Here is a 27,629-nt window from a genome sequence, read left to right on the forward strand (position 1 = left end):
CCACATTTCTTTCTCCACATTTCTTTCTCCACATTTTGTTACGTTACAGCCTTAATCTAAAATGGATTACATAAAATCAATTTACACACAATACTCCATAATAACAAAGTGAAAACTGTTTTTCAGAAGAAACATTTTTTTTATTTGTAAATTTTTTTAAGGGGTAGATCAGCTTTAATATTGCAAATAGATTGTAGCTTCCATCAATGTAATTGTCTGCATCACTTCCAATCCCCCATATATTTTTTACAAATATATATGTATACATATAAACATACACATATAAATACATGTACATATCCTTTAAAAATTATATATATTTTCCTTTATTACTTTCTAACCCTACCACCCCTCCCCTAATTGGAGTAAACAACTGAACAACAACGCTTAGGCCTCTACCTCCAGCTTATACATACTATATACACCATCATTCAAAAGTTTGGGGTCACTTAGAAATGTCCTTGTTTTCGAAAGAAAATCAATTATTTTGTCCATTAAAATAACATCAAATTGATCAGAAATACAGTGTAGACATTGTTCATGTTGTAAATGGCTATTGTAGCTGGAAACGGCTGATTTTTAATGGAATATCTACATAGGCGTACAGAAGCCCATTATCAGCAACCATCAGTCCTGTGTTCCAATGGCATGTTGTGTTTTCTAATCCAAGTTTATCATTTTAAAAGGCTAATTGATCATTAGAAAACCCTTTTGCAATTATGTTAGAATAGCTTAAAACTGTTGTGCTGATTTAAAGAAGCAATAAAACTGCCCTTCTTGAGACTAGTTGAGTATCTGGAGCATCAGCTATTGTGGGTTCCATTACAGGCTCAAAATGGCCAGAAACAAATCACTTTCTTCTGAAACTCGTCAGTCTATTCTTGTTCTGAGAAATGAAGGCTATTCCATGCGAGAAATTGCCAAGAAACTGAAGATCTCGTACAACGCTGTGTACTACTCCCTTCACAGAACAGCGCAAACTGGCTCTAACCAGAATAGAAAGAGGAGTGGAAGGCCCGGTGCACAACTGAGCAAGAGGACAAATACATTAGAGTGTCTAGTTTGAGAAACAGGCGCCTCACAGGTTCTCAACGGGCAGCTTCATTAAATAGTACCCGCAAAACACCAGTCTCAACGTCAACAGTGAAGAGGCGACTCTGGGATGCTAATTATTTTACATAATTCCCTATCTTGAAAGGTACAGTGTAGTTGTACTATATTTATTTAACAATTGTTTTATTTTATTGCTTTTCTATTTATATATTTTTTTATTATTACAATCCCTACCATGGCTAGTATTGGGTGTTTCATTATTCGACTCCTCTATGAGAACTTTATAATTTTTAGAATAGCCATGGAGTAGTCTTTGTGTCTCTGAACATTTGGTTGTCAATATACAGTTTATCGACTACGAGAGCTACACACTTCCCTTTTAATCTAGTCTACTTGAAGATTGGGTACAGAACTTTGCGCCGTTCTGCAATCTACCTCGGGAACTGATCATTCATGCCTATCTTCGTGCCAGCAAGTCTTTTACCCAGCAAGTATTTTACCCAGAACACGGTGGCCTCCATCATTCTTAAATGGAAGAAGATTGGAACCACCAAGACTCTTCCTAGAGCTGGCCGCCCGGCCAAACTGAGCAATCGGGGGAGAAGTGCCTTGGTCAGGGAGGTGACCAAGAACCTGATGGTTACCCTGACAGAGCTCCAGAGTTCCTCTGTGGAGATGGGAGAACCTTGCAGAAGGACAACCATCTCTGCAGCACTCCACCAAATCAGGCCTTTATGGTAGAGTGGCCAGATGGAAGCCACTCCTCAGTAAAAGGCACATGACAGCCCGCTTGGAGTTTTCCAAATGGCACCTAAAGTACTCTCAGACCATGAGAACCAAGATTCTCTGGTCTGATGAAACCAAGATTAAACTCTTTGGCCTGAATGCCAAGCATCATGTCTGGAGGAAACCTGGCACCATCCCTACGGTGAAGCATGGTGGTGGCAGCATCATGCTGTGGGGATGTTTTTCAGCGGCAGGGACTGGGAGACTAGTCAGGATCAAGGGAAATATGAACGGAGCAAAGTACAGAGAGATCCTTGATGAAAACCAGGACCTCACACTGGGGCGAAGGTTCACCTTCCAACAGTACAACGACCTTAAGCACACAGCCAAGACAACGCAGGAGTGGCTTTGGGACAAGTCTCTGAATGTCTTTGAGTGGCGCAGCCAGAGCCCGGACTTGAACCCGATCCAACATCTCTGGAGAGACCTGAAAATAGCTGTGCAGCAACGCTCCCCATCCAACCTGACATAGCTTGAGAGGATCTGCTGAGAAGAATGGGAGAAACTCCCCAAATACAAGTGTGCCAAGCTTGTAGAGTCATACCCAAGAAGACTTGAGGCTGTAATTGCTGCCAAAGGTGCTTCAACAAAGTACTGAGTAAAGGGTCTGAATACTTATGTAAAATGTGATATTTCAGATTTGTATTTTTAATACATTTGCAAACATCTGTACAGAATGACACACACATTTGGGATTTAAAGTGCAAAGGAAAAAAGGTTCCTTATTAAACCAAGAATGATATCATCACTCCATTGTTACACATATCTACCTGGATTCAATTAAATAAAATGCTTCCTCTGTGGTACCGTAAACTCTGAGTCAAGTATTGAGTTCACTTATCCAAGAGCAGCTAGACGTTCATAAGGACCTGAGAGCTCCTTTGTCCTCAGGTGGGAGTGCAGTGCACATAATGTATGTATTAGTGATGAACACTCAACTCAGAGCAACACACATTCCCATTGCTATACTTCAACGAAATGACAGTAACAAATTAACCAAGAAGATCGCTGACTTCCTAAGCAATTCGTGTGTTGAGCAGGAGAAGCAGTATTTTTTTTAATGAAAGAAAGGAGATGAAAGCTAAATGCAGGAATTGCCTGTTAATGAGGCTAGGAGAAAATGATTATTCCAGACAGAGTAGCGTCTACAGTAGTTTTCTATGCTTTGTATTCCTGTAGTTCTAAACATAGACTTAGATGATTCCACATCAGTCTCTTTCTCAGAAGAGCACAATTGTAGCATGGGATTAAGCTCAGTGTCTCGAGCCCTAGATACAGGATTACTGAAGCTACAGTGATTAAAACTCCTAACCACGCTGCTAGGCTAACTACTATTATTAGCTAAAGGACTAATCATAGGACCACACTGTCCAGCAATCCAATAAACTGGCGGAGCCAAACACGGCAACCTGCTCTATATTCACGGTCAGTTCAGTATCAGGACTGCAGAGCAGAGGTGGTCTGAGGTTCAGTACAGTACAGTGTGAATTCCTAACACACAGAGGCAATAGTCATGTAAATACAATAGAACTGGATGGATGCCTACAGGAGAGATTTAACACTTTGTCAAACAGAATTTTCCCCACTGCTGGCATAAAATCACTGTTTGTTTTGGAGGCTGTGGCGTGTGACTGCTGGGCCACTGCATGGTTTGATGTATAATTCATGGGGATATCGCTCATATAATTCATGGGGATATCGCTCATAAAAGTGAAATAGCCAACATCAAAAGAAATAAAAAGGTCACCACAGCCCTGTTCATTGCTGTAGTGCATTAAATGAAGCAAAACAAAGCACTAGTACAGGACAAAATAGGAGGCTGGTACAAATGCTTATGAATACTTGTTCTGCAACATAATGCCAATAAGAAAAACAAAGCATTACTAATCTTCTCTATCCAGACATCTCCTAAGCTAAGCATCCCTGGTGGTGCCAGGGCTGGAGGTGGACCCAGTACTGATTGACTGAGAAGGAAAGATGGGTTCAGTACTGAGGGAGTAAAGAGGAAATATGGTTCAGTACTGAGGGAGTGAAGAGAAAAGATGGGTTCAGTCCTGAGGAAGTGAAGAGGAAAGATGGGTTCAGTACTGAGGGAGTGAAGAGGAAATATGGGTTCAGTACTGAGGGAGTGAAGAGGAAAATGGGTTCAGTACTGAGTGAAGAGGAAAGATGGGTTCAGTACTGAGGAAGTGAAGAGGAGGACTAAATACTCACTGTCCAGGAAGTCAGCAGAGACGGGGTCAGTCATCAGCATGTGGGATGATAGCAGCTTATAGACCTCCCCATGCTCATGCTCAGGGAGAAAGTTCAAGATATTTTGGTCCACCATATCTGACTGATACAAAAGGATAAAAGGTGGGAGCGTCAGTGTCTATGGCCCATCATTGTCCATGCACATGTCATATCACGGTCATATTATCAGGTACGGTATTACATATCATAGTCAGTGTCCCAATTGCAATAAAGTATACATTGATTTGAATGAGTGTATTGAGATCATAAGTGGAAGCTTAACGTTTAACGCATGATATAATCAGGAACATGGTGGTTGCAAGATTTAATCTATATCCTTGTTTACTGTGCAGCTATTCTTATATACATTAATATGAAGTTACAAAGGACAATAATGGAATCAAAACTTTTTTTCATAACCATGTGCAAAGACATAATGCTGTTACAAGCTAGATCAGCCTGACTCTCACTTACCGGTAAATGGCCAATGAGTGAAGACACGCTGTCGGACACATATATAATGTTTCCATCTGTAGTTAGTGCTATGAGGAAACCGTCTAAAGCCTGTGGAAGGAAAACAAAGTGATTATTATTATGCCGGCTACTATAATTGTTGTGTGTTACATTTGTTTCAGAGGTGCATCATGCTGGTGCTGGCCTAAAGAGGTTAATCAGGATGTCAAAATACAGTATTCCTTCCAGTACTAGTGAACGATGTCCTTTGGCTTTATTTAATATCAGAGGAGATTAACGTGGTGCTAAACTGATTTTACCTCCAGCATCAACTGGGTGAACTCCTCATTACTGAGGAACAAAGGCTTCCAGTCCTGCCGGATCTCACACGACTCGGTCTGTGCTGTGATTTCTGAAACAGAGGATAAGAGAGGTAAAGGCCAGGAATAGGGGTTAGATAGATCTGTTAGCACTACATTAGCACTGTCTCCGACAAAAAAAAATCTTGGTTGACCAAGAGTCATCTGTTCTTTCAACCAATCGATTTGTCAACATTTTAAAACAGGTATTTTTCCATATATAGACACATGCTGTGTGTTTTAATAAAATCAACTATATGCACTGTGTTTGTCTGATGCTTTAAGCAAACTGTTTGATTAAATAATTAAGAAACACAAATGACTAGACGGAGTTTGACCGCAATTGATTTGAATGTGCTGGGCCTGGCTCAGACTTTCTGCGCTAGGTAAAAAAAAAAGGTTCATCAGGATGTCCTCATTTGTTTAGGAAAAACATTCCCTATTCCCTCAACCCTTTGCTCTCTTTACATGACATATGTATGCATGGCATGCACGTGACCAATGGGGCCTGACCTATAGCATATCATAATCACATCAATAAATTGGTAATAACAAACTCTGAACACCGTAACACATGACAACAAAATGGATGTAGAGAACGTGACAAATAAACTCGAAACGGGGGAATGTTTACTGGTTGCTCAGGAAACAAAGGGGAAGTCAGATGTGTGGAATACATTTGACTAGTTGTGGAAAACACTGGCGATCAAGAAAAAGAAAGTAAGGAGCAAGCGCTGCATGCATATTATGTGTACCAAACAGTATCTGTTAGATTACAACATAATCTTTCTGACTGTTTGGAACAATGTAAACAACACTGAATAAATTATAAGCGTACCAGAGAGTCTGTTGTAACGTTTTTTTTGTAAAGCCTTTATTACAGCAAAGACTAAAAACAGTCACATTCATTCATGAATGCAATTTCCGAAATGGAACGGTTTAGGCCTGTTTATTGTTTACGCTAATTATTCAATGGTCACTTTCTTATTTTATTTTAAAACTAAAACGCTTGATTGCATTTCATATCATGAATGACTCCTATACTGTTTGATGACATTAACAATTACATTGATTGATACAGTAGCCTATATAAGTATTGAAATATGGGCCTAGGTAAGTTACAGTATTAAGACTAAACAGGATGCGCTCTTAGGCCTACAGCTCGATGGTGGTTATACAAGGCTGCTATACTAAGCCTGCTAATGATAATGACATTACTTATTATTATAATAATGATGATCATAATAATAACAGTAATAATAACAAGAAGGAGATCAAGGAAAAACTAGGGTTATTATTATAAATATAAAGCCTTTATTACAGCATAAAATAAATAAAAAACTGCAGAATTTGTGAAATTGTTTATCCGACATGTGGTTGCTTGAGCCTTGATGATCAGTAGGCTATTAAACAAACACTCAAACAGGCAACAGAAGCAGGATCTGTCTTATTTGCATTTGGAAAGTATTCAGAACCCTTGACTTTTTCCGCATTTTGTTACGTTATAGCCTTATTCTAAAATTGATTCAATTGTTTTTTTCCCTCATCAATCTACACACAATACCCCATAATGACAAAGCAAAAACCGGTTTATCACTGAAATATTACATTTACATAAGTATTCAGACCCTTTACTCAGTACTTTGTTGAAGCACCTTTGGCAGCGATTACAGCCTTGAGTCTTCTTGGGTATGACGCTACAAGCTTGGCACACCTGTATTTGGGGAGTTTCTCCCATTCTTCTTTGCAGATCCTCTCAAGCTCTGTCAGGTTGGATAGGGAGCGTTGCTGCACAGCTATTTTCAGGTCTCTCCAGAGATGTTCGATCAGGTTCAAGTCCGAGCTCTGCCTGGGCCACTCAAGGACATTCAGAGACTTGTCCCGAAGCCACTCCTGCGTTGTCTTGGCTGTGTGCTTAGGGTTGTTGTCCTGTTGGAAGGTGAACCTTAGCCTCAGTCTGAGGTCCTGGGTGCTCTGGAGCAGGTTTTCATCAAGGATCTCTCTGTACTTTGCTCCGTTGATCTTTCCCTCAATCCTGACTAGTCTCCCAGTCACTGCCGCTGAAAAACATCCCCACAGCATGATGCTGCCACCACCATGCTTCACCGTAGAGATGGTGCCAGGTTTCCTCCAGACGTGACGCTTGGCATTCAGGCCAAAGAGTTCAATCTTGGTTTCATCAGACCAGAGAATCTTGTTTCTCATGGTCTGAGAGTCCTTTAGGTGCCTTTTGGCAAACTCCAAGCGGGCTGTCATGTGCCTTTTACTGAGGAGTGGCTTCCGTCTGGCCACTCTACCATAAAGGCCTGATTGGTGGAGTGCTGCAGAGATGGTTGTCCTTCTGGAAGGTTCTCCCATCTCCACAGAGGAACTCCGGAGCTCTGTCAGAGTGACTTTTGGGTTCTTGGTCACCTCCCTGATCAAGGCCCTTCTCCCCCGATTGCTCAGTTTGGCCAGGTGGCCAGCTCTAGGAAGAGTCTTGGTGGTTCCAAACTTCTTCCATTTAAGAATGATGGAGGCCACCGTGTTCTTGGGGACCTTCAATGCTGCAGAAATGTTTTGCTACCGTTCCCCAGATCTGTGCCTCGACACAATCTTGTCACGGATCTCTACGGACAATTCCTTCGACCTCATGGCTTGGTTTTTGCTCTGACATGCACTGTCAACTGTGGGACCTTATATAGACAGGTGTCTGCCTTTCCAATAAATTGAATTTACCACAGGTGGACTCCAATCAAGTTGTAGAAACATCTCAAGGATGATCAATGGAAACAGGATGCACCTGAGCGCAATTTCGAGTCTCATAGCAAAGGGTCTTGCACAAAAAAATTTTAAACCTGTTTTCGCTTTGTCCTTATGGTGTATTGTGTGTCGATTGAAAAATGATTTAATCAATTTTAGAATAAGGCTGTAGAGTAAGAATTATGTGGAAAAAGTCAACGGGTCTGAATACTTTCCGAATGCACTGTATATGGATGATTTATAAAGCCAGGCACATTTAACAGTTAGGCTATTGATTATAGACCTAATTAAGTTGGGGTTTCTTCTCTCCTCACTTTTCTTAGACAATTAAGGCAAGGGCTGTTTTCTCGTCTCCTAACTCCGGTGTCTTGTACACCATTTTTTTTATTTGCTACTGCTCGACTAAAGAAATCTTGGTCGACCAAAAGCCTATCGACCAAACAATAGACTAAATGGGGTCAGACCTACACTACACTCCAACATCCAGGGGGCCATCGCTGCCAAATCGCTAGTAGTGGAAGGATCCTGATTAATACCTCTGAATAGACCAAACTGGTCAAGCTTTCAGACAAAATAGGAGACGCAAAACAGAAGAGGAAGAGAGGTTAAGAAATATCCCAGATCGGGACGGTTTCTGTCTAAAAGCCATCTCGTAAACACTGACAGCTGTGACCTAGACTGAGTTGAGGTTCTGTCTGTCTGGGCCAAGCTTGGTAGGGAAGTGGAGAACTCCTCTCTTTTCTCTATGTTCCTGTCCGAACAAATACTATACTAGACAGCTAATGTCATCCACCCTCCTAGTTCCTTCCTTCTTTTCCCACCTGTTCTGGGAGCAGTGATGTTCTTTATGTAGGGCAGGACGCAAGCGCCACATGCACACGCACACAAACACACGCACGCACACACACACACACACGTACAGTGGGGAAAATAAGTATTTAGTCAGCCACCAATTGTGCAAGTTCTCCCACTTAAAAAGATGGGAGAGGCCTGTAATTTTCATCATACGTACACATCAACTATGACAGACAAAATGAGGAAAAAAAATCCAGAAAATCACATTGTAGGATTTTTAATGAATTTATTTGCAAATTATGGTGGAAAATAAGTATTTGGTCAATAACAAAAGTTTCTCAATACTTTGTTATATACCCTTTGTTGGCAATGACACAGGTCAAACGTTTTCTGTAAGTCTTCACAAGGTTTTCACACACTGTTGCTGGTATTTTGGCCCATTCCTCCATGCAGATCTCCTCTAGAGCAGTGATGTTTTGGGGCTGTCGCTGGGCAACACGGACTTTCAACTCCCTCCAAAGATTTTCTATGGGGTTGAGATCTGGAGACTGGCTAGGCCACTCCAGGACCTTGAAATGCTTCTTACGAAGCCACTCCTTCGTTGCCCGGGCGGTGTGTTTGGGATCATTGTCATGCTGAAAGACCCAGCCACGTTTCATCTTCAATGCCCTTGCTGATGGAAGGAGGTTTTCACTCAAAATCTCACGATACATGGCCCCATTCATTCTTTCCTTTACACAGATCAGTCGTCCTGGTCCCTTTGCAGAAAAACAGCCCCAAAGCATAATGTTTCCACCCCCATGCTTCACAGTAGGTATGGTGTTCTTTGGATGCAACTCAGCATTCTTTGTCCTCCAAACACGACGAGTTGAGTTTTTACCAAAAAGTTATATTTTGGTTTCATCTGACCATATGACATTCTCCCAATCCTCTTCTGGATCATCCAAATGCACTCTAGCAAACTTCAGACGGGCCTGGACATGTACTGGCTTAAGCAGGGGGACACGTCTGGCACTGCAGGATTTGAGTCCCTGGCGGCGTAGTGTGTTACTGATGGTAGACTTTGTTACTTTGGTCCCAGCTCTCTGCAGGTCATTCACTAGGTCCCCCCCGTGTGGTTCTGGGATTTTTGCTCACCGTTCTTGTGATCATTTTGACCCCACGGGGTGAGATCTTGCGTGGAGCCCCAGATCGAGGGAGATTATCAGTGGTCTTGTATGTCTTCCATTTCCTAATAATTGCTCCCACAGTTGATTTCTTCAAACCAAGCTGCTTACCTATTGCAGATTCAGTCTTCCCAGCCTGGTGCAGGTCTACAATTTTGTTTCTGGTGTCCTTTGACAGCTCTTTGGTCTTGGCCATAGTGGAGTTTGGAGTGTGACTGTTTGAGGTTGTGGACAGGTGTCTTTTATACTGATAACAAGTTCAAACAGGTGCCATTAATACAGGTAACGAGTGGAGGACAGAGGAGCCTCTTAAAAAAGAAGTTACAGGTCTGTGAGAGCCAGAAATCTTGCTTGTTTGTAGGTGACCAAATACTTATTTTCCACCATAATTTGCAAATAAATTCATAAAAAATCCTACAATGTGATTTTTTGGAGAAAAAAATTCTCAATTTGTCTGTCATAGTTGACCTGTACCTATGATGAAAAATACAGACCTCTCTCATCTTTTTAAGTGGGATAACTTGCACAATTGGTGGCTGACTAAATACTTTTTTCCCCCACTGTATTTAGAAGAGAGATGCTCTTATCCAGAGCAACTTACAGTTAGTGCATTCATCTTAAGATAGGTGAGACAACCACATATCACAGTCATAGTAAGTACATGTTTCCTTAATAAAGTACAGTACATGTTTCCATAATAAAATACAGTACCAGTCAAAAGTTTGGACACACCTACTCATTCAAGGGTTTTTCTTTATTTTTACTATTCTTTACATTGTAGAATAATAGTGAAGACATCAAAACTATGAAATTACACATATGGAATCATGTAGTAACCAAAAAAGTGTTAAACAAATCAAAATATATTTTATATTTGAGATTCTTCAAATAGCCACCCTTTGCCTTGATGACAGCTTTGTACACTCTTGGCATTCTCTCAACCAGCTTCACCTGGAATGCTTTTCCAACAGTCTTGAAGGTGTTCCCACATATGCTGAGCACTTGTTGGCTGCTTTTCCTTCACTCTGCCGTCCGACTCATCCCAAACCATCTCAGTTGGGTTGAGGTCGGGGGATTGTAGAGGCCAGGTCATCTGATGCAGCAATCCATCACTCTCCTTCTTGGTCAAACAGCCCTTACACAGCCTGGATGTATGTTGGGTCATTGTCCTGTTGAAAAACAAATGATAGTCCCACTAAGCGCAAACCAGATGGGATGGCGTATCGCTGCAGAATGCTGTGGTAGCCATGCTGGTTAAGTGTGCCTTGAATTCTAAATAAATCACAGACAATGTCACCAGCAAAGCACCCCCACACCATAACACCTCCTCCTCCATGCTTTATGGTGGGAAATACACATGCGGAGATCATCCGTTTACCCACATCGCGTCTCACAAAGACACGGCGGTTGGAACCAAAAATCTCAAATTTGGACTCCAGACCAAAGGACAAATTTCCACCGGTCTAATGTCCATTGCTTGAGTTCCTTGCCCAAGCAGGTCTCTTGTTATTATTGGTGTCCTTTAGTAGTGGTTTCTCTGCAGCAATTCGACCATGAAGGCCTGTTTCACACAGTCCCCTCGGAACAGTTGATGTTGAGATGTGTCTGTTACTTGAACTCTGTGAAGCATTTATTTGGGCTGAAATATCTGAGGCTGGTAACTCTAATGAACTTATCCTCTGCAGCAGAGGTAACTCTGGGTCTTCCTTTCCTGTGGCGGTCCTCATGTGAGCCAGTTTCATCATAGCGCTTGATGGTTTTTGCGACTGCACTTGAAGAAACATTCAAAGTTCTTGAAGTTTTCCAGATTGACTGACCTTCATATCTTAAAGTAATGATGGACTATCATTTCTCTTTGCTTATTTGAGCTGTTCTTGCCATAATATGGACTTGGTCTTTTACCAAATAGGGCTATCTTCTGTATACCAACCCTACCTTGTCACAACACAACTGATTGGCTCAAACGCATTAAGAAGAACACACCTGTTAATTGAAATGCATTCCAGGTGACTACCTCATGAAGCTGGTTGAGAGAATGCCAAGAGTGTGCAAAGCTGTCATCAAGGCAAAGGGTGGCTATTTGAAGAATCTCAAATATAAAATATATTTTGATTTGTATAACACTTTTGTGGTTACAACATGATTCCATATGTGTTATTTCATAGTTTTGATGTCTTCACTATTATTCTACAATGTAAAAAATAGTAAAAATAAAGAAAAACCCTTGAATGAGTAGGTGTGTCCAAACTTTTGACTGGTAGTGTAGTTATCAGCAAAGTCAGCGCTTTTAGGAAAAGACAAGCGCAAGTGTTTTTTTGTGTGTGTTTTTTAAACGCCATACACACACACAGGTCAGCAGGAGGCCAACGTCAATGTGATGAATGACGCAGCCCACTACATTACACATTCCTACCTTTCTGTGTCTGCAGGAAGTTGATTGTTCTCTGCAGTATGGTGGATTTGTCCATCTTGCGCGGATGGCCTTGGCCCTGCAGCATGGTGCACAGCTCCTTGATGAGCACATTGAATTGGTCTCTTCGTTTCTTTTCCGATTTGTTACGAGATGCCCTTTAATAGAAAACATTATAAATGTACAGGATTACATTTCTTACCATTTACACTGAGTGTACAAAACATTAGGAACACCTTCCTACTGTTGAGTTGCAGCCCCTTTTTCCCTCAGAACAGCCTAAATTCGTTGGGCAAGTTGTCGAAAGCGTTCCACAGGGATGCTGGCCCATGTTGACTCCAATGCTTCCCACAGTTGTGTCAAGTTGGCTGGATGTCCTTTGGTGGTGGACCATTCTTGATACACACGGGAAACTGTTGAGCGTGAAAAACCCAGCAGCGTTGCAGTTCTTGACACACTCAAACCGGTGCGCCTGGCATCTACTACCATACCCCGTTCAAAGGCACTTAAATATTTTGTCTTGCCCATTCACCCTCTGAATGGCACATACACAATCCATGTCTCAATTGTCTCAAGGCATAAAATCCTTCTTTAACCTGTCTCCTTCCCTTCATCTACACTGATTGAAGTGGATTTAACAGGTGACACCAATAAGGGATCATAGCTTTCACCTGGTCAGTCCATCATGGAATGTTTTGTACACTCATTGTACATTAAAACTTTGAACATATACACATTATACATTTATTTATAAAGAAGTGCATTTGAGGACAGTAGCTAATGAGCAAGAGATGCGGTGGAAGTTGCGAGCTCAACAATTTTACCTACAGCTTCTTATTTATTAAACACACTCATGCTAAGAAGTGACCACTGCTAATAAATAACCACCATCACAATTCACTCATTCATCAGCCACCATAAAACAGCTTGCAGGATGCTAAGAGAAGGATGATAGTCTAGTGAAACCAAACAATATCCCTTCTGATAGCACAAGCAAACGTTTCTGAAGATTCATCCCATATGGACTTATTTAGATGGGAAAAACTCTGATATCAACAGCATAGCATGCACAAAATCCACCATTAAAACAAAAAAACATAATTTTTATGTGCTTGTAGTTTTTGCTGCCATTCTCCCCACACAAACTTTTGATGAATCTGACCCCAGCTGAACCCACCTGAAAACGTATACACTGACTAATGATTTAAAAGTCTACTTTCAGTCAGGCTTGTGTGCATCATTACTGGAAAGCAAAAAATGTCTTGACCTTGTTGAATATATGGAGGGACCCTCTCCTTAACACCTTCCTATGACTTTTTTGTAAACTGTCTAGGCACAGAAGCCTTTCAAAACACTTGTCTTTGTGCTGAAGGTGTTGAGGTGAAAAGTGATTTCTAGAGCTGAAAGTGTGAAGAGTCTTCACATCAGGAAAACAGACACCTTCATAGATGTAATGTCAAAGTAGGGCCATGCTAAAGACGACCTTTCATTAACATACAAGCTGAAGGAGGCAACTTCCACTTGTCTCTGTCTGCTTCATCTCTCGTCCTCACTCTCAACCGTCTATCTCTCATAGAAACACAAACACTCACACACAACCATTACACACAACCATTACACACAAACATTACACACAACCATTACACACAACCATTACACACAACCATTACACACAAACATTACACACACAGACATGCAGTAGTGGAATACCTTTTTGCCCTGTCTTTTTCATCTTCATCCATCAAATGGTCCACACAGCTGCTGGTGCTAAAGGGAGGGGGAGGGGAAAACCAGTTGGAATGCTGTTTCTCTGAATTAACACCAATGTCATCAACGGACAGATACAAAGCAGGTGGATTCGAATCCCCCTTTACCCTACAACATTATGAACAGAGATAGACACCCTTGGAGTGGAAACCATTCTTAAAAATTAATTAATCTACATCTTATACAACAGCAGTCTCCAACTATGGTCCTAAAGAAACTGACTTGTGCCTAGATGCTTTATTCTAGGGCGTTCACATAGTACAGTAGTTGACCAAGTATAGCCCTGTATACAGTGCATTCAGAAAGTATTCATACCCCTTGACTTATTCCACATTTTGTTGTGTTACAGGCCGAAATCAAAAATGATATATATATATTTTTTCTTCTTCTCATCTACACACAATACCTGTAATGACAAAGTGAAAACATGTTTTTAGAAATGTTTGCTAATGTATTGAAAATGAAATACAGAAATATCTCATTTACATAACTATTCACACCCCTGAGTCATGTTTGAATCACCTCTAGCAGCGATTACAGCTGTGAGTCTTGACATTCGTGTTTCTTTACGTAATATGTAATCGTTGTACTGTATGTGTGTCTCTAGTTTTGTTCAATGTTGTGTTAGTGTATGTAAGTGGTTTTGTCTGAAACTTTGTTCCCCCTGCTGCTGTTTGACTAGGTCTCTCTCGAAAAATAGATTTGATCTCAATGATAAAAACCTGTATAAATAAAGGTTAAATAAAAAATTAAATAAAAAGTCTAAGAGCTTTGCACACCTGGATTGTACAATATTTGCACATTATTATTTAGAAAATTCTTCACGCTCTGTCAAGTTGGTTGTTGATCATTGTTAGACATTTTCATGTCTTGCCATAGATTTAAGCCAATTTAAATAAACTGTAACTAGGCCACTCAGGAACATTCAATGTCATCTTGGTACGCAATTCCAGTGTAGATTTGGCCTTGTGGTTTAGGTTATTGTCCTGCTGAAAGGTGAATTTGTCTCCCAGTGTATCCTAAAAACTCCCTAGTCCTTGCCGATGACAAGCATACCCATTCTTGAAAATACTGTATGAAGAGTGGTACTCAGTGATAAAGTTCATTTATTTGCCACATTTTTAGCAGTTTTACTTTAGTGCCTTATTGGAAACAGGATGCATGTTTTGGAATATTTTTATCCTGTACAGGCTTCCTTCTTTTCACTCAGTCATTTAAGTTAGTATTGTGGAGTAACTACCATCCTCAGTTTTCCCCTATCACAGCCATTAAACTCTGTAACTGTTTAAAGTCACCATTGGCCTCATGGTGAAATCCCTGAGTGGTTTCCTTCCTCTCCGTCAACTGAGTTAGGAAGGACGCCTGTATCTTTGTAGTTAATGGGTGTATTGATACACCATCCAAAGTGTAATTAATAACTTCACCATGCTGAAAGGGATATTCAATGTCTGCTTTTTTTATTTCTTCTTTGCGAGGCATTGGAAAACCTCCCTGGTCTTTGTGGTTGAATCTGTGTTTGAAATTCACTGCTCGATTGAGGGACCTTACAGGTAATTGTATGTGTGGGGTACAGATGAGGTAGTAATTTTTTTTATTTTTTATAATATTATTGCACACAGATTGAGTCCATGCAACTTATTATGTGACTTGATAAGCACATTTTTACTCCTGAACTTATTTAGGCTTGCCATAACAAAGGGGTTGAATACTTATTGACTAACGACATTTCAGCTGTTCATTTTTAATTAATTTGTAAACATTTCTACAAACTCCACTTTCACTTTATGGGGTATTGTGTGTAGGCCAGTGACACAATCTCAATTTAATACATTTTAAATTCAGGCTGTAACACAACAAAATGTGGAAAAAGTATACGGGTGTGAATACTTTCTGAAAGCACTGTATATTGTTAGAATGTAGGGTAACTCGGTAAGTCATACACTACATGACCAAAAGTATGTGGACTCCTGCTCGTCGAACATCTCATTCCAAAATTATACGCATTAATATGGAGTTGGTCCCCCCTTTGCTGCTATAACAGCCTCCACTCTTCTGGGAAGGCTTTCCACTAGATGTTGGAACATTGCTCTGGGGACTTACTTCCATTCAGCCACAAGAGCATTAGTGAGGTTGGGCACTGATGTTGGGCGATTAGGCCTGGCTCGCAGTCAGCGTTCCAATTCATCCCAAAGGTGTTTGATGGGGTTGAGGTCAGGGCTCTGTGCAGGCCAGTCAAGTTCTTCCACACCGACCTCGACAAACCATTTCTGTATGGACCTCGCTTTGTGCACGGGGGCATTGTCATGCTGGAACAGGAAAGGGCCTTCCCCAAACGGTTGCCACAAAGTTGGAAGCACAGAATCGTCTAGAATTTAATTGTGTGCTGTGGCGTTAAGATTTCCCTTCACTGGAACTAAGGGGCCTAGCACGAACCATGAAAAACAGCCCCAGACCGTTATTCCTCCTCCACCAAACTTTACAGTTGGCACTATGCATTGGGGCAGGTAGCGTTCTCCTGGCATCCGCCAAACCCAGAGGTTCCTAGAGGTTTCCACTTCACAATAACAGCACTTACAGTTGACCGGGGCAGCTCTAGCAGGGCAGAAATTTGACGAACTGACTTGTTGGAAAGGTGGCATCCTAAAGTCACTAAAGTCATCCTAAAGTCCATGTTAAAAGTCACTGAGCTCCTCAGTAAGGCCCTTCTACTGCCACTGTGTGTCTATGGAGATTGCATGTGTGCTCGATTTTATACACCTGTCAGCAACGGGTGTGGCTGAAATAGCCGAATACACTCATTTGAAGGGGTGTCCACATACGTTCGTATATATAGTGTATTTCTCCATACAAACACATGTATTTAGCAGTGACAGGAAACACAAGAAAGAAAATAAAAGTAGCCGAGATACTTACTCCCATTCCCTCCGGCTAGACGGACATAGGGACCCAAAGTCGGAAAGGTTGTCCATTCTCACTCCTTCGCCCAGCCAGGCCCTATCTGAAGTCTGATGTATCCCATTCGCGCTAGCTGCGCTGAAACTCCCAGGAAGAATCTAGTGATCACCTGCTGCTGCCCACCTCCTCCTCCTGGAGTCCGCCACAGAAATACAAAAACCTGGGGAGGATAATAAGAAAGAAAGTGGGCTTGAGTAAAGGGAAGGGAAGTCTACTGTAGTTATGGCATATCTATGTCAATTACTCATACATCCGATAATTACTGTATTTTAATTAAACTGCAGCAGTTTCATTCAAGTGTCATAGCGGTATTATGCCCAGCAACAGTGCTGCCCCTCAATATTCTCTTATTCACACTCAAGCAGGTCCCCAAACCTTTAGCTCCAATTCTATTCTGAACAGGTGTACTTTATAATGCTTCCTCTAGAGCTTTCATTGGAGCTAAAGCTATGCTTGTGTAAAACAACAACAATAAATGCATACAAAAGTATTCTGTTTATTGTAAAATACAATAGACTACCTCAAGGATAATTATTATTTATCAACCCAGATCCTGTGCATATCTCAGTGATTGAACACATTACCAGAAAAAAACATAATTATTAATTGTGATTCATTAGCCATGATTTTCCAACAGTGAACAGCATGTATTAAAGGAAGTGTGTTAAACATCAATGACCACCTGGATACAGCAATTCAACATTGAGGACGCAGCATTATGTGCGGGAGGAGCTCTACTGACCTAGAAAAATACCAGAGGCAGAGACACCTCTTTTGTTAACAAAGAGAGTGGAAGAGTTACCTCATTCAACCCATCACAAAATATAAAGAAAAACTTGAGCAAACACCTCTGGGAACTCAAACAGCCTTTGTCCATTTGCAAATGTATCCCTAATAGAAAAGTAAATCAGAAGCCGGTTACATAACAAGCAAACATTGTTTTTCACAGCCAGCCATGAAATCAAATACAACTGAGGAAGAACCATTAACCATGTGTTTAAACAAGAGGAATGTGATTGATATGTTGAGGTCAGATGAAAGAGTTAATTAGCCATGTACCATTAAGCCCCATGATTGAACCCCTTTCATCTTAGCTTAATGTCTGCAGTGTCTGAACCATAGCCTATAGGTAAAGAGCATTGGGCCAGTAATCTAGAGCTCACTGGTTCAAATCCCTGATCTGGCAAGGTGGAAAAATCTGCTGTTCTGCCCTTGAGCAAGGCAGTTAACCCCCCAACAACACCTGCTGACATGGATGTTGATTAAGACAGCCCCCTGCACCTCTCTGATTCAGAGGGGTTGGGTTAAATGCAGAAGACACATTTCTGTTGAATGCATTCAGTTGTACAACTGACTAGTATCCCCCTTTCCTTTCTTTGAAATTCTGAACAGGTGTACCTTTTCCATCTTCCACCGTCAGATGTAGTAAACTACACAGTAATAAGCCCCTTACCAATCTTTTCGATCAAATCAAAGTTAACCAAGATCAAATGCGATAATTACTATATTTTAATTAATTTGCAGCAGTTTCATTCAAGTGTCATAGCTGTATTATGCCCAGCAACAGTGCTGCCCCTCAGTATTCTCTTATTCACACTCAAGCAAGTCCCCAAACCTACTTGAAAGTCATCCTATTTCCAATTCTATTCTGAACAGGTGTACTTTTTAATGCTTCCTCTAGAGCTTTCATTGGAGCTAAAGCTATGCTTGTGAAAAACAACAACAATAACTGCATACAAAAGTATTCTGTTGATTGTAAAATACAACACAAATGCATCTACTCTTACACCAAGCTAGTATTCCATGCAAAAATCTTTCCAATAATCTAGCGTGGGGGAACAACAAATCATTTTTTCCTTTACTCCAATTAAAAAGAATAGAGGTCTGTGGGCTGGAAATATATAAAAAATATATATATATATTGTGTCTGTGTAATTATGACAATTGGTGGCCATTTTCCGTTCATTGCGGTTCAGTATGTCTGAGAATGGTGACTATGTGCCCGTTTCCATTGGGCCGAGACCCAGTTCTTACTCCATACGTCCACTGACTGACATACAGAAGCGGCCTGAGAAGGGGCCAACATGGATATTACATTTCACATAGCTTTATTCATCTAAATGAAATCCATGTGCTCAGGCGAGGAAAACTGAAATGTGATAAAATTATGTGCCATAAAAAAACGTACAAAAAAATCTCATAATACATTTCAAAGCTCAACAAATTAACCAAAACACTTTATGGTATTTATGACATTTTCATTTTCATTAACATGAAAATTGTTTCTTGATGGTGCCTGCTGCTTGTCACCATGCCCAATAAGATTATGCACAATAAATCTTTACTATGGCTCCCTTCATTACTCCGAGGGTTCGCTTAACTCAAAGATTATATTTTAGGCACAATTGATACCTACTTCAGCTTTAATCTTCCCTTTTGTTGTTGAGGGGTTTTTCAATCAAGTCTCAACTTTACCTCATGCCTGTGTCAAAGAATGTATCAATAACTCTGTATTTCAGGTTGTTTCCTTAAAGGGAAACTTCACAATTTTTCAACTTCATATTCATAATCTCCATAACCACCCCAACATCAACATATGTGAAAATGGCAAATTTCTATGTTTTGTAGTAAAAAAGATAGAGGAAGATACGTGTTTCCAAAGCCGTTGACTTTGTGACTGTGGTAACTAGTGACAACCATCAATTTGGGAAGAGGATTAATCTTTGACTTTACTTCCTGGATCAATGTGCTTCTCCATGATTAAACTAGCCGACTAACTAACCCCTGTCTTGAGTGAAAAGGAAACAACAGAGAGCTTCACCTCCATTGGCTCCCTAAGCCAAACAATGGGAGGGACATCTCACGCACTCAGTGACCTACTCCAACCAACATCCACTGAGGTGAAGAAATAATTGCATCATGTCCCATGACTAAGCTGGGGAAAAAATTACATTGGCAGATAATTAATTCATATGGTTTCATAAACTAGGCCTACTTAGCTACCCATCTACTCAGGCTGCTGACAGAAGAAACCAAATTATTATATGGAAATGTCAAATGACAGATCTCAAACCTTTGAAATCATGATGTGAAAATGTATCAAAATTGAAAACTTTGCAAATGCAACATTTACATGAAGTATTGAACAGCAATATTTGGGTATTCCATAATTGAAGAGTAAATTGTAGGCAAGTCTATATTACAGACTCCTTCTCAGATGATAAGTCACTGACCAAGGCATTGAACTAGATCCTGAGCTTGCCAAATGCCTTACTGGAAGATTTATATGTTCCCAAAATACACCATTTAAATAATTTCAAGATTCCTCACTTGATGAATTGACCAGACATGATTTGACAAGGCACTAAGCCTCCTCAACCAATCAGTGACCATGCAAGTGCCAAAAGCACTTTGTTCTAATCAAGGTAAACATGGTTTTTAAAACGATGTTTCTCAAAAAAGACAACTCATACACTTGCAAGGACACACTCTACTTGTAAATCTATAGGCTACCAGTGAGCTGAACTGTCATGGAGCCTTTTAAGAAAATGATTAACTACGTTGGGGAATACACAAAGAATATATAACACTTCTCTATGAAAACGACATATAATGCATATAAATTAACATTGTATAATAGTTAGCCTACTTTATTTGTATTTTGACACCGTCAGAAACAGTAGCCTACAGATCTCCAAAATGGTAGCAAAACCAACCGGTAAACGTTTTCATTATCACAAGACTAGAGTGACAAAAAATGCAAAGGACATAAACATTTGACATACCTTGAAAACTGGACTTTAGTTGACATAAAGATCCATACTTTACTTTTCTCGGTACTCATTTTCCAACATAGCCTACTGTGCAATTCACTGAGCCATGTAGGCTATCCTAAGCTTGACTCTCCACAAACGCATCGCGAAAATACCATAAATTATTGCATACATACGCTGCCTAAGTATTATTCGAAACACAATTCAAGTAACAATCCCTATTCGGTACAAACACTGTACAAGATTTCGGGAGTAATCGTTTTCAGGTCTATGCTCAGTCCCTTTTCCCCTACCACTCAACCTCTGTTGGCAGTCCCTTGTAAACAGGACTGAGCCGCTGCAAACAGGGAAAGTAGGTCAGTCGGTAGCTCAATACTTAGCTAAGGACATCATTAGCAACCGGCTGTACATCACACGACTAGGAGTATACATAGTGAGAAAAATAATAGCTCGGATAATACTAACACTTGAATGCCATTTAGGTCACATTATTCTGAATTCGAACGTTTTGTATTAATTTCAGTGCCGAGTTTATTCAATGTGAATTGAAACGTTGTAGCCAACATCAGGGGGTAGAGAGCGGGGCATATAATATCTCGGATAGGTTCTAGGTTTGCTGTCAATGGGTTGGCTCCCAATCACTAATAACGTTTTAATAATGTTGCCAATGACGTATACGATGGAGGCCTCACCTTCATGTTACCTGTTTCATGTAGCCTATAGGCTGGCAATTCATGACGTGATGACAAATTAGGTTAGGTTGTCTATCAAATATTGTAATTACAATTTGATAATGAAAAGTTCAGAGATCAAGATGAGTGACATTTGACCAAAGTATTTGTAGTAGGCCAACATACTGTACAAGGTGACATTTTTATTTTTATTTTTTATGAATGCCTATTCTAAGAAAATATCTTGCCCTGCGTGGGTAAAATCACTGGGGAAGCCAAACCAGGAAAAAAAGCCATATTACAACATGTTGTCATAATTGCGTTGTTTGCTCTATAACCTGTTAGTTCATATGCCTTGCCACCGTGATATAAAGGCCTTCGGCCGAGACAATATGAAGACCCAGTGGCAGAATAAATTCAACCACATCTTTGTTTCATCACAAAACCGGAGAGCAACCTCTGTCCGGTGAAGTCCACAAAGCATATTGCATGTAACAAAGAGTTACATGACCTACAGCATGGTCAAGAAGGTTCATGTTTCCGACATTTTCAGACTACTAAACAACTATTGATTTAGAACCACGGAGAGTTACTGCAAGTTGCAAAGAAAACAGGAGCTGCCTCCACTATTCCAGCACCATTTCAACGTCAACATTTCAACATCATCAAATCACCTATGCTTAGTCTAATACAGTGACAACTAAAAGATACCAAAAACGATTTAGTCCAATCAACATAAGCTAAATACAGTATGATGTTGCTGTCCATGGTTCTGATTTGTGTGTGTGTGTGTGTGTGTGTGTGTGTGTGTGTGTGCGTGTGTGTGTGTGTTCGTGCAAGTAGAAAAAACATGTTGACTCATCCTACATCTAGAGAAACGCCAATGCCATCCTCCTCCCTTTCATGTTGAAGAAAAGGTCTATGACTCTGTCATACACTACAAGCTTTTATTTTTTGTTGTCCTAGGCTACCTGTCTAAAATGCTTGCTCGCTAGCCTAACTTTCTTTAATGGGCAACGTTAGATAGTTAACATAAGCCTTCTACTTCTAGCAACATATTGAACTTCCATCCTCTCAGTCCAGGGGCACAATGTATTTTATGCTTGGATCAGAATCGCCTTTATAATCATTGGCTAGTAAGGCGAATTTAGTAAAACCACAAGTCCAAATCCCTATCTACATCCATGGCTAATTTAGGAAAAGGCCCATTTTAGCTAGCCACAGGATGACAACAACACAACGAGATGCAATAATTAAAGTTGTTTCTATCGATGACATATTTCTCTGCGATAGGAGTGAAGTCAAATCCAAACTGGCTTCCCTTAACACTTTTTTGGTGGTGCGCCAGGACCATTCACAGTTGAGCTCACTCAGTTTAGCTCAACGATGATTGGCTATTATTTTATACTTTTTTTAAATCAAGGGAGACCAAATGCTCGCTGGCTTCTCTTGCATTCAATGCTACTGGCATCAACAATGTCATACTCCTTATGACCAGACGCATCTGATAGATGGCCTACACATACAGAGACAGAGGGGTGCTGTTTCGCTCGCTCGGGTTGCTTTCTCCGGTGAGATACTGTATATACACAACCCAGTTATGGGAAATAATAAAAGAGGCCAAGATCTGATAGACTTTCACAACACACAAACCCACATTTACAGTGCACACATGGTGACACACAGATTCAGATTCTACATACGCTCCTGTATTTTTTATTACAAAAACATTATTCAGTAAGGTCAGTGTCCAGTACCATGAATACCCTGTGCATGATATGTCCCCTCACAAACCAGTCTCGCTTGATCACTTCCGCTACACTGGAAATATTGATATATCAATAAATGTGTTTGGAAGCTGCTCTTATCTATTAACAAACACGTTACTCAATGTTTTATGAATATCAAACGCAGGCTACTGTACACATACACAGAATGCAGGCTACTGTACACATATATGGACAACTTTAAACTTGTCAGTAAATGAATAACTAATTACAGCCATAAGCTTCCTGTACAAAAATGTAAAATGTCTGCAGCTAAAGTCTCAGGGGTGGACATTTGTTATTTCTATACAAGCTTCAGCTCCAAGACCTGTCTACGAACTCAAACTGGATACAAAACAGGACTGTTTCTTTCCATTTGTGACCTTTGGAAATACTGTGGAGCACAAGCTGGATAATACAAGGCTTGGTTTTCAATGCCAGCAATAGTCAAACCGATACAGCAAAAAAAAAAAAGATTCAAAAGTCCCTTAGTACTTAGTATGCACATTCACAATCACACCAGGGGAGTCACTACTTCACTCACTGATGGCAAGACATGCTCTCTCTACTGTAATCAAATCAAATGTATTGGTCACATACACATATTTAGCAGATGTTATTACGGGTGTAGAGAAATGCTTGTGTTCCTAGCTCCAACAGTGCAGTAGTATCTAACAATTCACAACGATACACACAAATCTAAAAGTAAAAGAAAGGAATTAAGAAATATATAAATATTAGGACGAGCAATGTCGAAGTGGCATTGACTAAAATACAGTAGAATAGAATACAGTATATACATATGAGATGAGTAAAGCAGTATGTAAACATTATTAAAGTGACTAGTGTTCCATTATTAAAGTGGCCAGTGATTCCATGTCTATGTATATAGGGCAGCAGCCTCTAAGGTGCAGGGTTGAGTAACCGGGTGGTAGCTGGCTAGTGACGGCTATTTAACAGTCTGATTGCCTTGAGATAGAAGCTTTTTCAGTCTCTCGGTCCCAGCTTGGATACACCTGTACTGACCTCGCCTTCTGGATGATAGCGGGGTGAACAAGCCGTGGCTCGGGTGGTTGATGTCCTTGATGATATGTTTGGCCTTCCTGTGACATCGGGTGCTGTAGGTGTCCTGGAGGGCAGGCAGTGTGCCCCCGGTGATGCGTTGGGCAGACCGCACCACCCTCTGAAGAGCCCTGCAGTTGCGGGCGGTGCAGTTGCCGTACCAGGCGGTGATACAGCCAGACAAGATGCTCTCAATTGTGCATCTGTAAAAGTTTGTGAGGGTCTTAGGGGCCAAGCCGAATTTCTTCAGCCTCCTGAGGTTGAAGAGGCACTGTTGCGTGGGTGAACCATTTCTTATTGTCAGTGATGTGTACGCCGAGGAACTTGAAGCTTTCCACCTTCTCCACTGCGGTCCTGTGGATGTGGATAGGGGCGTGCTCCCTCTGCTGTTTCCTGAAGTCCACCATCAGCTCCTTCGTTTTGTGTCCTCCATTGCCATGTCCTGTGTATCTAAGTAATCATGACAACCTGTCCACGACTCCCATCCCCCCCATGCAGTGGACACTATAATTTCTCCTATTACCTGTTTTATTCTATTTCATTATATTTTATTAACCTTTGTCTATTGCAGTAGTAATATCGTAATAACAAAATAATAACTCTTAATCTCGTAAAGACAAAATGCAAGTTGATGCAGAAATTCTGGCAGGTTTTAGATGCCTGATTTCACTTCAACAGTCATTCAGTCAGAGACACACCACCCCCAAGCTATTTGTCTAGTTCAATAGAAAATCCTAACCTGAAATTAGGAATTTTGCCCTTACTTTTAGAACCTAGTACACCTTATATAATCTATATTTATGGCACTTGCATTTACACACTTGCGTCATAGACCATAATAAGCAAGGCTACAGTTATGAACAACCTATAATTTTCTCTCCTTCTCTCTGTCTACTAATCTGCCTCTGCTTTATTATCAGACTAATGTTCTTTCATTAAAGCCGTCAGCTACAGTAGGCCTAGCTCATGATAAATGAACATTTACATGTGGGTCTATTGTATAAGAGGAGATGAGGAAAGTCACAAACTAATTAAACAATGTGGGAGCGTATAATTAAGGTGACCTGTTTTGAATTTAACTCTGACACTTTTTTATCACACGGAAAACACAAATGACAGCTCAATTAAATCAGAGGCTTGCAGGCAGTGAAGAGCATTTATATTACCGGCTACAGCAATTGCTTTCCATATAATCTCTGAGTAGTGACATAATGAATGACAGTTGACTCATTAACCACTGTTGTTACAGGTCTGTGAAAACAACGCTGCTCAAAGGCATAATTAAAGAAATATAACTATTTTCAGAGTCCCATGCTTAATTAATATCAAGGGAACATAGTTAATTGCAAGTATGCTTCATTAATTACAGTACCCTTTATAAAGTTATTGTGCATGTGGTTTCATTAATCTGCATACAGTATAACAGACTAATTTACTCATATGGCAAATAATATTGCTTACTTTACCCTTCCTATTTTGCAGGCAATTGTGCTAATGCTAAGCTGTGGTAACTATGCCATATTCTTGGTCGTGGCTCTTAGAATCCAAAGATTACTTTATAGTTATCCATTAGATTAGGAAAATTATTGACCTTTCAATTGACCATGACACCATCATTGTAATGATATATATTTTATTGGATATAAAAATGTACCCGTATTGGTGTTGAAGGGGACAGTTTTTGAATCAGCATTATTCAAATACACTGTATGTGGACACCTGCTCGTCGAACATCTCATTCCAAAATCATTAATATTGAGTTGGTCCCCCCTTTGCTACTATAACAATGGTTTCCACTAGATGTTGGAACATTGCTGTGGGGACTTGCTTCCATTCAGCCACAAGAGCATTAGTGAGGTCGGGCACTGATGTTGGGCACTTAGGCCTCACAGTCAGCATTCCAATTCATCCCAAAAGTATTCAATGGGGTTTAGGTCAGAGCTCTGTGCAGGTCAGTCAAGTTCTTCCACACCAACCTCGACAAACTATTTCTGTATGGACCTCGCTTTGTATACGGGGGCATTGTCATGCTGAAACAGGAAAGGTCCTTCCCCAAAACTGTTGCCACAAAGTTGGAAGCACAGAATCGTTTAGAATGTCATTGTATGCTGTAGCGTTAAGATTTCCCTTCACTGGAACTAAGGGCCTAGCTCGAACCATGAAAAACAGACCCAGACCATTATTCCTCCTCCACCAAACTTTACAGTTGGCACTATGCATTTGGGCAAGTAGCGTTCTCCTGGCATCCGCCAAACCCAGATTTGTCCGTCGGACTGCCAGATGGTGAAGCGTGATTCATCATTCCAGAGAACGCGTTTCCACTGCTCCAGAGTCCAATGGCGGTGAGCTTTACACCTCTCCAGCCGACGTTTGGCATAGCACATGGTGATCTTTTATTTTTATTGAATATTAAAACATACAATCTACTTGCAGTGAAGCCGCTCAACATCCAGAGCGACCCACAGAAGCAACCAAGGGCACGTCGACAGATCTCTCACAAGGTCAGAAAGGGGACCCGAACCAGTGACCTATCGGCCACCGGCCCAAGCTCCCAACCACCAGCCCTCCAAGATCCCCCCCACAGTTCCCCAGGAGCTTTTTTTTTTTTTATCCATTCCCCACCCCCACGCCACTGTCCCCCAATGGTCCAACAAAAAGAAAAAAAAGAAAACAGACAAAAAAAAGAAAACAATGCAAAAACAGAAGACATCAAGGACACCAGAAATCATAACAGCAAGGCCAACTGAATACGTTTGAGTGCATGTATGGCACTATTTACGTGTGTATGTGTGTGTGTCCGTGTATGTGCACGTGTATGCGTTTGAATGCGAGTGTGTGTGTATATGCATATGTACACGCGTACAAACACCTGCGTGGCATCAGCCTCAGGCAAACAGGCATTAGATGTAACAACGTTGCCCATCAGTGTCATATTATTATTATTTTTAATTTTTTTTAACTTCATTTTTAACTTTTATCTTTGACTGTAATTCATCCGCGCATGGTGATCTTAGGCTTGTGTGCGACTGCTCGGCCATGGAAACCCATTTCATGAAGCTCCCGACGAACAGTTTTTGTGCTGACGTTGCTTCCAGAGGCAGTTTGGAACTCGGTAGTGAGTGTTGCAACCTAGGTCAGATGATTTTTACGCACTACGCGCTTCAGCATTCGGCAGTCCCGTTCTGTGAGCTTGTGTGTCCTACCACTTCGCGGCTGAGCTGTTGTTGTTCCTAGACGTTTCCACTTCACAATAACAGCACTTACAGTTGACCGGGGCAGCTCTAGCAGGGCAGAAATTTGACAAACTGACTTGTTGGAAAGGTGGCATCCTATGATGATGCCATGTTTAAAGTCACTGTGCTCTTCAGTACGGGACATTCTACTGCTATTGTTTATCTATGGAGATTGCATGGATGTGTGGTCGATTTTCTACACCTGTCAGCAACGGGTGTGGCTGAAATAGCCAAATCCACTAATTTGAAGGGGTATCCACATCCTTTTGGCCATGTAGTGTATATTGATCATAATTTTGATTGAAATAAGGTTATCTGAGTAAAACCTAAAAAAAACATTCACTCGTGCTTGTCAAAAATGTACCCTTATTGCATGATGATCCCAGAGTAAACTGATTTCAGGACG

The 27,629-nt window shown here is 40.8% G+C and overlaps 1 protein-coding gene across 2 annotated transcripts in view; it reads right to left on the bottom strand.

The window, feature by feature from the left end:
• Positions 1–27,629, bottom strand: part of npas2 (neuronal PAS domain protein 2) — a 63,761-nt gene that overhangs the window by 21,822 nt on the left and 14,310 nt on the right. The window contains exons 1-7 of one of the 2 annotated variants that reach the window (XM_041885935.1): positions 20,504–20,801; positions 16,677–16,878; positions 13,707–13,763; positions 12,000–12,154; positions 4,845–4,936; positions 4,546–4,635; positions 4,054–4,174 (exon numbers count right to left, since the gene is read on the bottom strand). In XM_041885935.1, the coding sequence (XP_041741869.1) occupies positions 4,054–4,174; positions 4,546–4,635; positions 4,845–4,936; positions 12,000–12,154; positions 13,707–13,763; positions 16,677–16,732 (571 nt within the window). In that variant the 5' untranslated portion in view covers positions 16,733–16,878; positions 20,504–20,801. Of the gene's footprint in view, positions 1–4,053; positions 4,175–4,545; positions 4,636–4,844; positions 4,937–11,999; positions 12,155–13,706; positions 13,764–16,676; positions 16,879–20,503; positions 20,802–27,629 lie in introns of those variants that run through there. The other variant, XM_041885936.1, reaches the window with a different exon arrangement.

The sequence above is a fragment of the Coregonus clupeaformis genome, chromosome 9 (genome assembly GCF_020615455.1).
Source record: "Coregonus clupeaformis isolate EN_2021a chromosome 9, ASM2061545v1, whole genome shotgun sequence".
NCBI lineage: Eukaryota > Metazoa > Chordata > Actinopteri > Salmoniformes > Salmonidae > Coregonus > Coregonus clupeaformis.